The 13,199-nt window shown below is 37.1% G+C and overlaps 1 protein-coding gene across 1 annotated transcript in view; it reads right to left on the reverse strand.

The window, feature by feature from the left end:
• Positions 1 to 13,199, reverse strand: part of LOC103078014 (protein unc-13 homolog C-like) — a 288,547-nt gene that overhangs the window by 101,811 nt on the left and 173,537 nt on the right. The window contains exon 7 of the mRNA XM_007461879.1: positions 5,684 to 5,810. Within this exon, the coding sequence (XP_007461941.1) occupies positions 5,684 to 5,810 (127 nt within the window). The remainder of the gene's footprint in view (positions 1 to 5,683; positions 5,811 to 13,199) is intronic.

The raw sequence follows: 13,199 nt of genomic DNA on the forward strand, positions 1-13,199 counted from the left end.
TATATATTCTATTTCATATTCTTTTCCATTATGGTTTGTTACAGGGTATTGAATATAGTTCCCTGTGCTACACAGTAGGACCTTGTTGTTCATCTATTTTATACATAGTAGTTTGTATCTACTAATCCCAGACTCCTAATTTATCCCTCCCTCCCCCTTCCCCTTTGGTAACCATAAGTTTGCTTTGTGTCTATGAGTGTTTGTTTTGTAAATAAGTTCATTTGTATCATATTTTAGAGTCTACATATAAGTGACATCATATGGTATTTTTCTTTCTCTGTCTGACTTACTTCACTCAGTATGTTAACCTCTAAGTCCATCCATGTTGCTGCAAATGGCAATATTTCATTCTTTTTATGACTGAGTAGTATTCCACTGTATATATGTACCACATTTTCTTTATCCATTCATCTATCAAAGGACATTTAGGCTGCTTCTATGACTTGCCTATTGTAAATAGTGTTGCTATGAACTTTGTGGTGCATGTATCTTTTCAGGTTAGAGTTTTCTCCAGATATATGCCCAGGAGTGGGATTGCTGGATCATATGGCAACTCTATTTTTAGTTTTTTAAGGAATCCCCATATTGTTTTCCATAGCGGCTGCACCAATTTACATTACCACCAATAGTGAAGGAGGGTTCCCTTTTCTCCACACCCTCTCCAGCATTTGTTATTTGTAGACTTTTTGATGGTGGCCATTCTGACCAGTGTGAGGTGGTACCTCTTTGTTATTTTGGTTTGCATTTCTCTAATAATTAGCGATGTTGAGCACCTTTTCATGTGCCTGTTGGCCATCTGTATGTCTCCTTTGGGGAATTGTCTATTTAGGTCTTCTGCCTATTTATTTTTAAGTTTGAACAAAAAGAAAAATGATATTTATTTATTTGTTCTGCCCATTTTTTGATTGGGTGGTTTGGTTTTTTTTTTTATTGAGTTGTATGAACTGTTTTTATATTTTGGAATTTAATCCCTTGTTGGTCACATCATTTGAAAATATTTTCTTCCATCCCATAGGTTGTCTTTACATTTTGTTGATGGCTTCATTTGCTGTGCAAAAGCTTATAAGTTTGAGTAGGTCCCATTTGTTTATTTTTGCTTTTATTTCTATCGCCTTGGGAGACTGATCTAAGAAAATGTTGCTGTGATTTACGTCAGAGAATGTTTTGCCTATGTTCTCCTCTAGGAGTTTTATGGTGTCACGTTTTATGTTTAAGTCTTTAAGCCATTTTGAGGTTTTTTTTGTGTATGGTGTGAGGGAGTGTTCTAACTTCATTGATTTACATGTAGCTGTCCAGCTTTCCCAACATCACTTCCTGAAGAGACTGTCTTTTCTCCATTGTATATTCTTGCCTCCTTTGTCAAAGATTAATTGAGCGTAGATGTGTGGGTTTATTTCTGGGCTCTCTATTCTGTTGCATTGATCCATATGTTTGTTTTTGTGCCAATACCATGATGTTTTGATTGCTGTAGCTTTGTAGTATTGTCTGAAGTCTAGGAGGGTTATGCCTCCAGCTTTGTTCTTTTTCCTCAGGATTGCTTTGGCAATTCCTGGGTCCTTCATGGTTCCATGTAAATTTTACGGTAATAATTAGTTTTGTGAAAAATGTCATGGGTAATTTGATAGAGATCAAATTAAATCTGTAGGTTGCTTTGGGTAGTATGGCCATTTAACAATATTAATTCTTCCAATCCAAGAGCATGGGATATCTTTCCATTAGATATCTTTCCCATCTTTTTGTTGAATTGCTCCTTTAATCATCATGAAAAATTTCTCTCTCTCAAAGTATTTCTTATCTTAAAATCTATTTTGTCTAATATCAGGATAGCTGTGTAATTTTCCTTTCAATTATTTTTTTCATCCTTTCACTTAACATTTCTAGACTCATGTTTTAGGTGAATAAATTGTAAGCAAGATATTTTGGGTTTTGGTATTTTATCTAGTAGGACAATACTTGTTGGCTAGAGTATTAATCTATTTGCATTTAATGATTACACTTAATTTTCTGATACATTAAATTTTAAATCTATCATCTTGCTTCCCTCACCCTCAGTTTCCTACTTGCTCTTCCTTCTTTTCATTCTCGTTTCTTGACTTTTATGTAATGTTGTTTTATCCTCCTCCCCTTCCCCATTATCTTATTGATGCATAGTATTATATTATACCTTAAGGGGTTACACTATAAATTGTAATACACATCCATGATATATTCAAAGCTTTTTAAAATGAGTATTTTACACTTTTAACAAGTCAAGGATCTTGTATTTACTCAGTGTATCACTCTTCTACTTTTTCATGCTATTGCTGTCTTCTATTTTAAATTTATTTATTATTTTTGGCTGCATTGGGTCTTCATTGCTGTGCGTGGGCTTTCTCTAGTGGTGGTGAGTGGGGGCTACTCTTCATTGTGGTGCATGGGCTTCTCATTGCGGTGGCTTCTCTTGTTGCAGAGCACAGGCTCTAGGCGTACGGGTTTCAGTAGTGGCTCATGGGCTCTAGAGCATAGGCTCAGTAGTTGTGGTGCACGGGCTTAGTTGCTCCGCAGCATATAGGATCTTCCTAGACCAGGGATTGAACCTGTGTCACCTGTATTGGCAGGCGGATTCTTAAACACTGCATCACCAGGGAAGTCCTAATCCTATGTATATTTTATTCTACAGATTTTTAAAATTTTATATAGTTAATGTATTTATTTTTTAATTTTTATTTTTCTAATGTGTTTTAAATGTACACATTTGTTCACCTTCTTTAATGATTGTAATTCTTTACTATATTACCATATTTTTATCTTGAGTCATTTTCCTTGTCTGAAGGCTTACAGTATATTTTTGGTGAGAGTCTGCTGGAAATAAGTTCTGTCAACTTCTCAGTTATATAAATGTTTTTATTTTCCTTTATTTTTGAAGGCTATGTTTGACACTTGTAGAATTCTAAATTGTTAGTTGTTTTCTTTCAGCACTTAAAAGATATCATTGCATTGTATTCAGGTTTCAGTCACTTCTACTGAATAATCAGCCAACTGTTTTAGTGTAGCCCCTTTGAAGGTAAAGTGTCTTCCCTTTCTTGACCCAGTACATTTAAAGATTTCTTCTTCTTTTTGATTTTAAGCAGTTTTCTATGATGTAGCTACAGGTAGTTTTCCTTGCATTTACCCTTCTTAGGATTTACAGAAATTCTTGAACTGTGGCTTCATGTTTTTCATCAGTTTTGCAAAATCCACATCTAGTAACTCTTCACACACTGCTCTGGTACTGTTTCTCTCTTCTCCTTTTCTGGAACTCAGGTCTTTGTACATTAGACCTTTTTAAAATTTGTCCCATATATCCCTGTTCTATTTTTTCTATATTTTGTATTTTTTTCTATGTTTTTATATGAATATATTCTTCAAAAATATGTTCCAGTTATTTTAAGTCCTCTTCTGCTATGTATATTCTGCCATTAGGTCCATCTATCACATTCCTAATTTCATCCTATTTCAGTTCTACAATGTCCATTTTATTCTTCTTATCGGTTCCATTTTTCTGTTGAAATTCTCCCATAATTTGAAGTACACATCAAACTCTATGTCTGATAAGACTAATTTCTCTTTTTCTCTTGGATTCTAGCCATTTGGTCCTGTTGCCTGGCAGTCTTTAATCTTTTGTTAAATATTGTGCATTGTCTATGAAAAATTGTGGAACCTTTGGTTGATCATTTCCTCCAAAGTGGATCTGAATTTCTTCTTGTAGACAGAATGTAGGGAGATCACCACAATCTAGAAAAGACTGGGTTTTAGACTGGGCTATTTCCAGTTTGCCCTTACTTTTAGGACAGAGTCCTTCAGGGATCTCACCTGAAAACCTGGGATGTTTATAATGCTTCTTCTTTCTTAGGAAGCCTTGCTTTCTAATTTTTATCTCCCCAGCATTGTGAGACTGCTGAAGTCTCTGCTTGGTTTTTAATCTCTTAGTGCCTGCTTTCTACTTGTTTATTTCTGCCTCACTCTCCACACACGGGCAGATTAAGAATCAGAGAGTACCTCAAGAAGAAACTGCATGCAGCATGCTATACTTACTTCTCTGTAGTTCCCGTTATTCTAGGATGTTGGTCCCACAAGACAAAGCAGCCTTCAGAGCTTTGAACACCAATGTTTGTTTCTCTAGCCCAGGGAGATCACTATAAACTCTGCGTTACTCTTCTCTATTTGACCACCATGACTTATATGGAAAATTGGTAAATGCGTGTAGATGGAGAGGACTGGAGAGAAACTGCAGCAAATACAGGGTTCACCTCAATGCATTTCTTTTCTCAGGGACCTTAGCTTCTCAATCCCTGGTTGCCTCAATTGCTCTCTCATACTGTTTAATTTTATTTTGCTTTTATAGTTGGTCTTCAGTGAGCATGTTAGTCTGATTTAAGTTAGTGTAGTTTAGTTAGTCTTCACAGAGCCAGAAGCAGAATTCTCTTGGCAAATAGCTCCCTTTTTCATTTCCCTATTCCCAGTCAATGATACTACCAACGCTTAGGCACATGTACTGCATGTTTAACTCTTCCTTCTTTCTTTTACCCTCATGTGTCTTTAGTTGACAAATTCTGTAAATTCTATCTTTGAAATTTCTCTCCCATACATCTTCATCCTTTACATTTTTACTACAATCACTCTATTATGTATATATACCCTTCCCTACCCCCCTCCATTCTTTACCTTTTCCAACCCCCACAATGCCTAATGAAAGTGGTAAAAGCTTCACAGTATTTATATAATCTAGTTCAAAACCACGTTTGCTACATTACTTTCTACTAATTTTGTAAAGATACCCTGTACTCCACTGAAATGAAACTATTTCCCATGGACCATAGCCCATGTATTCCTTCCTCCATAATTATGCTCATAACTTTCCTTTCGTTTTCTTGCCATAGCCCAAACATTTCAAAGTCTGTTTCAAATGCTGTCCCATCCATAAATACTGTGTAGAGTCATTGAAATGGGGTAATATCTCCCTTCTGTGAGACCCCATTGCACTTTGCTCATATTACTTGAATTAGTAATTATTTCAATTTGCCTTGCTTTAGCAGGATTTTTGTTCTTACACTATCTCCTTGAGTATAAGCTCCTTTCAAGGTGAGGCCTTTATTTTATTCACTGTTGTCCTACAACACTTGGCACAGTGCCTAGAATTTGCAAGCCCTCCCTCAACAGAATAAAACAGAATTCTGACAAATATAAAATGCAGAGTATTATAAATCTGTGTGATTACAGTTGTATCTGATAGATTCATGTTTCTGAAAATGTTACCTGTTTAATAATGACTTGTATTTTAGAAATATAAATATCTAAGACATTTTTAGGTTTGAAATAAAGAGTAATTTGGATTATATAGATCAATACACAAGCACCCCTCATTTCCCAACAAAATTTGAGTTCAAGCATTTTTACAAGAAATAATTTCATCATGTGAGCCATTGTGTATTATGTATTACGTATTTCTTTCTCTTTGAGTTGAATATCCAAGTAAGTCATACTTGAAAAATTCAACACAATTCAATTAAATATGGTTCCCAAAGGTATGCAAATCATTTAATGTTAATTTTATGACAGAAATGTCAGCATTCAAATGAGAGATTTTAGGGCTGCATAATTCAGGTTTAATTTTACAGGACTATGAATTGAGAATAAACTTGGGGGGGTGAAAATCACTACTTACAAGGAATATTCAGGAACGGCATCCTTGAAGGCAGGAAGTTCTCGCACATATTCAATATAAAACCATTTCACTTTGAAATGCAAATTCATATAATCAGTACTCTTGCATAACCGCAGCTTTTCATGTTCTGTAACAGATAATATCAAATATTTAATAAAGTTTGGTTTGCCAACAATGCTGTGCTCCAATCTAATTTTATTATTCGTATTTCAAAAAGGAAGAAAATAACATATCTGAGGTTAAAGCAAATTGAATTGCTAAAGACAGACCTGAAAGTTTACAAAATGAAAAAATCATCTGTTAGGTCCTATGTAGAATAGCTCAGGCAGTAATGAGAAATGACTGAATGGTCTAATGTGCCTTCCTGAAAAAGGTGAGAATTCTGGTGAGTTAAAGAGTGATAATGTATCAGCATTTTTCTATTTATCTGCAAGCTTTCACATTTTGACTACTTTTAGCATGATGCAAAGTGCCAGAAAGAATGAAAACTTGTAAGCATGAATAAAACATGAATCAAACTAGGAGGCATAATCCCTGATTAATCCTGGAAATGGGAATGAGTAGATCACATTTTGGGCCTGGATATTTAATACTTAGAGAATTAAGGAGAAGAACTATATTTAACTTCTAAGCCAGCTGATTTCTTCTTCACCTTTTAAGTTCAGCAAAAATTATTTTGTACGCTGTGACCTTTTTTTGACATTTATTTAGCAGGATTTTCTTTTTTTAAAATTTTTATTGGAGTATAGTTGATTTACAAGGTTGTGTTAGCTTCAGGTGTACAGCAAAATGAATCATATATATATATATATATATATATATATATATATATATATCCACTCTTTTAGATTCTTTTCCCATATAGCAGGATTTTCTAATATGTGACTTTTTTCCTCTCTCTTGCTCAAAAAGTATAGCTTAACACTGTTACTTTGATCTGAACATATAGTAATATAGTACTGGGGAATAGAGACAAAAATAATGTTACTGAACACATTTATCTCTGCTCAATATTAATATGTTGGCCAATTCTGGCTCTAAGTATAGGCACAACCAAACCCCAAATATCCCTAACTATATGTAGGTTGAAAGTGTCCTCTGAGAAGTTCTGGTTGAGGTCTGTGAATCTCCTTCAAGCTAAGGGCTTTAATTTATAATAGGAACGCCCTTTAGTTAATATTCCAGGCTGAAAACACTAACTGAAGCAATTAGATTGTTATAAGGTAATTGAGGTTATCCTTGCTTTTCAAAACCTGACTATAAAGGGACTTACATCCCAATAATAAACACAAGAGGCAACACAACCCCAAATCGAACATTTTCAAATTATCTAAGCAATGATTAATTCAAGACAATTTGTAGAACCAAGAAAGAGGCAGAGACACATAGAAAACATACATCTATACACAGAAACAAGAGTAATATACTAGTACCTATAGACCAAACTTCCAGACAAAATTATGAACTAGATGACTGGCAGCCGCTGTGCAAGGATGGGCCTGGCAACCAACCAGTCTGGGAGCCAGCCATGCCTCCCAGACTGCCCCCAGTAGTCTAGCCTCCAAAGCAGAAGGATCCACACACATAGGCGCACCCCTAGAGCACACAGCTATGGTGACCAGTGAGGAGTGGGCTGCTGAGACACATAGGACATCTCCTACAAAAGGCCAATTCTTCAAGGTCAGGAAACATAATCAACCTACCAGATACATAGAAATAAAAACAGCAAATTAGACAAAATGAGGTGACAGAGAAACATGGTCCAAACAAAGGAATAAGATAAAACCCCAGAAAAAGAATTAAGTGAAATGGAGATAGGCAGTCTATCTGAGAAAGAGTTCAAGGTAATGATTGTAAAGATGATCAAAGAACTCAGGAGAAGAATGGAAGAACAGAGTTATTAATATGTAAATGTTATCATTATTACTATGATTTATGTCATAGAATGTTCTACCTATGTTTTCTTCTAGTGTTATGCTTTCCAGTCTTACATTTAAGTCTTTAATCCAGAAGTTAAAATTGTTTAACAGAGATGAAGAATACAATAACTAAATGAAAAATACACTGCTAGGACTCGACAGTAGGTTAAATGATACAGAGGAACGGATCAGTGAGTTGGAAGACAGAGCAGTGGAAATCACCAAAGCTGAACAGAAAAAAGAAAAAAAGAATAAAAAGAAATGAGGAAAGTTTAATAAATCTCTGGAATAACATCAAATATTCTAACACTCACATTACAGAGGTCCCAGAAGGAGAAGAGAGAGAAAGGGGCAGAGAACATATGTGAAGATACAATAGCTGAAAACTTCCCTCACCTAGAAAAGGAAGCAGACCTCAAAGTGCAGGAAACACAGAGAGTCCCAAACAGGATCTACCCAAAGAGGACCACCCCAAGACACACTGTAATTAAAATGGCAAAAATTGAATATAAGAGAGAATATTAAAAGCAGTAAGGGAAAAGAAACCAGGAAACTCCCATAAGGCTATCAGCTGACTTTTAAGCAGAAACTAAAGTGATGAAAGAGAAGAACCTACAACCAAGGATACTCTATCAGGCAAGGCTTTCATTTACATTCGATGGAGAAGTCAAAAGTTTAACAGGCAAGCAAAAGGTAAAAGAGTTCAGCACCACCGAACCAGCTGTACAAGAAATGTTAAAGGGACTTCTATAAGTGAAAAAGAAAAGGCCACAACAAAAAACATGGAAATTACAGAAAGAAAAATCTCCTTGGTAAAGGCAAGTATCCAGTAAAGGTAGTAAATCAACCATGTACAAAGCTAGTAGGAAGGTTAAAAACCAAAAGTAGTAAAATCATCTATATCCACAATGATCAGTAAAGGGAAAACTAGAGAGCTACATGTAAAAGAATGAAATTAGAACATTTTCTCACACTATATATAAAAATAAACTCAAAATGGATTAAAGACCTAAATGTAAGACTGGAAAGCATAAAACTAGACGAAAACATAGGTAGAACATTCTATGACATAAATCATAGTAATAATTTTTTTGGATCTGTCTCGCAGCCAAAGGAAACAAAAGCAAAACTTTAAAAATGAGACCTGATTAAACTTAAAAGCTTTTGCACAGCAAAGGAAACCATCAACAAAAATGCTAAAACCTACTGAAAGGGAGAAAATATTTGCAAATGGTATGACTGATAAGGGGTTAATATCCAAAATATATAAACAACTCATACGACTCAACATCAAAAAACCCCCAAACAATTTAATTAAAAAAATTGGGCAGAAGACGTGAATAGACAATTTTCCAAAGAAGACAGAGATGGCAACAGGCACAGGAAAAGATGCTCAACATCACTAATCATAAGATAAATGAAAATCAAAACCACAATGATGTATCACCTCACACCTGTCAAAATGGCTATGTTCAAAAAGGTCATAAATCACAAACGTTGTCAAGGATGTGGAGTAGAGGGAGCCCTAGTACATTGTTTGTGGTAATGTAAATTGGTGCAGCTACTGTGGAAACAGAATGGAGTTTCCTCAAAAAACTACAAATCGAACTACCATATGATCCAGCAATTCCACTCCTGGGTACATATTCAAAGAAAATGAAAACAGTAATTTGAAAAGATACATGCAGACCAGTGTTCACAACAGCATTATTTACAATTGTCAAGATATGCCAACAACCTAAGTGCTCATCAACAGATGAATGGATAACGAAGATGTGGTGTACACACACACACACACACACACACACACACACACACACACACACACAATGGAATATTACTCAGCCATAAAAAAGAATGAAATCTTGCCATTTGCAAGAACGTGGACCTGGAACATATTACACTTAGGGAAATAAGTCTGAAGGAGAAAGATAAATACCATATGTTATCACTTACAGGTGAAATCTAAAAAATAAAACGAATGAATACAACAAAGAAGCAACAGACTCACAGGAAGAGCAAACTAGTGGTTACCAGTGGGAAGATGGAAGGTGGAGGGGCAAGATAGGCGTAGGGGATTAAGAAGTACAAACTACTATATATAAAATTAATAAGCCACAGAATGTATTATATAACACAGGGAATATAGCCAATATTTTATAAAAACTATAAATGGAATATAATCTGTAAAAATTATGAATCACTATGTTGTACACCTGAGACTAATATAATACTGTAAATCAACTATATCTCAATTTAAAAAAAAGAGTGCATGTAAACTGAGATTGGATAGAAAACATGTAACCTCAGAGAAGAAAAAAAAGGCTGAAAAGAAATTTTTAAAAGTTCAAATATATGCTTAAATATTTTAAAACAGGAAAAAATTAAAGACAACAGATATCATGTGACTTGGGAAATGTATTATTTGGTGCCACTGTGAACAGAACACAAAATATTTGAAATATTTTATTATAATGGCATAATTAGTTATTTTGCTGAAATGAAGGTGAAAATATACATTTCTGAAAGAAAAATATAATTTATGACTTATTTGTATCTTCACTGGAAAACACAAACATTGCCTCTTAGGACACCAAAATATGCATATTGATAATTCAATTGTTGTCTTTATTATTTTGCCAACTTTCAGCATATTAAAAAATAACTGTTCCAAATTTTTTTATTGTATCAATATGAAAGTAAGTTTATTTATTTATTTATTTTTTAATTTATATTTGGCTGCATAGGGTCTTCATTGCTGCATATGGGCTTTCTCTAGTTGTGGCTAGTGGGGGCTACTCTTCATTGCGGTGTGCGGGCTTCTCATTGCAGTGGCTTCTCTTGTTGCAGAACACGGGCTCTAGGCGCGTGGGCTCAGTAGTTGTGGCTCGTCGGTTCTAGAGTGGAGGCTCAGTAGTTGTGGTGCACAGGCTTAGCTGCTCTGTGGCATGTGCGATCTTCCCAGACCAGGGCTCGAACCCGTGTCCCCTCCATTGGCAGGCGGATTCTTAACCATTGCACCACCAGGGAAGCCCGAAAGTAGGTTGACTTTTTGAGGTAAGACGACAGAACACATTTCATTTAAAAGTTTATTAGCTTGATTTAGAAATGATAAATATTTAGGTCTATGCTATGTGGACCTCCATTTATGCTCTTGTCTTTGCAAGTGTTAGAGGTGAGAGCCTGGAAATGTATTACCTTTACTAAGAGTTTTTGCACATTATCAGAATCCTGAAGGGAAGGGTAACCCAGTTCCATCTAATAAGAAAAATGTTTACTGAGTGTGTAGCTTGTGCCAGGTCACATGGGAGGCACCAGAGAGATAAAGATGAAGGACCCATATGCACAGAGCTTAGGGAAGAAGGGTGACATGTAACAGGGAATTTAATATAGTATGGCAAGTGCCATGATTTGATATGTACAGGAAGATGTGGTCTCTTGGAGATGAATTTAGCCCAATTTTATGCTTTAGGTGAACAATTAAATACAGAAATTATTTGCTGTTAGTGGTTCAGTGCACAAAGAGGAATTTGAGCCAGACGATATGTATTATATAAAACCTCATGTAAGAAATGCTATTTAATATATATGTGTCTCCTTTGCAAAATTTTATAACTATGGTTCCAATTAAGGCTTTGGGATTTTTCCTCTTTCTATGCATGTTCTGGTAGCAAGTTTGGGTGAACCCTATGTTGTGTCATAAAAGGAAAACGTTTGCCAATCTCTGCCCCTTACAATGAAGTCGCCTCTGTACTTTGGAGAATAGGTAAAAGCCAGCTGTGGGCGGTCCCCAGTCAGATTTCTAGACAAGACCTGCAGTTTATTTGCTTAACCATTTACACTTCACTTTCTCCATAAATGCAGGAGTCTTGCCTTCTTCCCTATTTGGGCACTCTGCTCAGAGCTTACAGCCCTCCCCAAACCCACTCTCCTGGACTCTGCAAGATCTCTGCCCTCCTACCTTCCCCTCATTCCTGATGTTCCCACATTTCCAGGAAAGGAACACTTCTATTTGTCTAATATTCTGTGGCCACACTGTAGGTAGCCCCCCAACTCTTCTTCCCCACCTACCACGTCCCTTCTACTGAGAACAAACACATGAAAGGAGAAAAGAAGGAGACTGATTATCTTTTAAAAAGATGAAATCTTGTTCTGGTCTACTCTGGAGACCATCTTTTCTAGTTCCTAAGAATGTATGTGATATGATAACTCAAATTATCAGGGTTTTAGTACCCCCATCTGCCAAAAAACAAACGTTTTAAGAATTACTAATAGTTTTCTCCTTAAAGAATTGCTTTCGACGGGAAGACCTTCAAGATGGCGGAAGAGTAAGACGTGGAGATCACCTTCTGCCTGACAAATACATCAGAAATACATCTACATGTGGAACAACTCCTACAGAACACCTACTGAACGCTGGCAGAAGACCTCAGACCTCCTAAAAGTCAAGAAACTCCCCACATACCTGGGTAGGGCAAAAGAAAAAGGAAAAAACAGAAACAAAAGAATAGGGAAGGGACCTGCATCTCTGGGAGGGAGTTGTGAAGGAGGAAAGGTTTCCACATACTAGGAAGCCCCTTTGCGGGCGGAGACGTGGGTGCTGGTGGGGAAGCTTCAGAGCCATGGAGGAGAGTGCAGCCACAGGGGTGCAGAGAGCAAAGCGGAGAGATTCCCGCACAGGGGATCGGTGCTGACCAGCACTCACCAGCCCGAGAGGCTTCTCTGCTCACCCGCCGGGGTGGGTGGGGGCTGGGAGCTGAGGCTCAGGCTTCTTTGGAGGTCAGATCCCAAGGAGAGGACTGGGGTTGGCTGCTTGAACACAGCCTGAAGGGGCTATTGCACCACAGCTAGCTGGGAGGGAGTCCGGGAAAAAGTGTGGACCTGCCTAAGAGGTAAGAGGCCATTGTTTCAGGGTGCATGAGGAGAGAGGATTCAGAGAACCGCCTAAACCAGCTCCAGAGACAGGTGTGAGCGGCAGCTATCAGCACAGACTCCAAAGACGGGCATGAGATGCTAAGACTGCTGCTGCAGCCACCAAGAAGCCTGTGTGCAAGGACAGGTCACTCTTCACACCTCCCCTCCCAGGAGGCTGTGCAGCCTGCCACTGCCAGGGTCCCGTTATCCAAAGACAACTTCCCCGGGGGGGAACAGACAGCATGCCTCAGGCTGTTGCAACTTCATGCCGCGGCAGTCTCTCTCCGCATTCCATACCTCTCCCCCGCACCCCCACCCTGTCACCGGCCTGATCGAGCCAGTGACCCCTAATCAGCTGCTACTTTAAATCTGTCCTGTCTGAGCAAAGTACAGATGCCCTCAGGCAATACACACAGAGGCGAGCCAAATCCAAAGCAGAACCCCAGGAACAGTGCAAACAAAGAAGAGAAAGGGAAATTTCTCCCAGCAGCCTCAGGCACAGTGGATTAAATCTCCAAAATCAACTTGATATACCCTGTATCTTGAAATACCTGAATACACAACGAATCATCCCAAAATTGAGGTGGTGGACTTTGGAAGCAACGATATATATATATATATATATATATATATATATATTTTTTTTTTTTTTTTTTTTTTTTTTTTAATTTTTTTTTTTTTTT

This window comes from Lipotes vexillifer, unplaced genomic scaffold (genome assembly GCF_000442215.2).
Source record: "Lipotes vexillifer unplaced genomic scaffold, Lipotes_vexillifer_v1.1 scaffold1709, whole genome shotgun sequence".
In the NCBI taxonomy this organism is placed as follows: domain Eukaryota; kingdom Metazoa; phylum Chordata; class Mammalia; order Artiodactyla; family Lipotidae; genus Lipotes; species Lipotes vexillifer.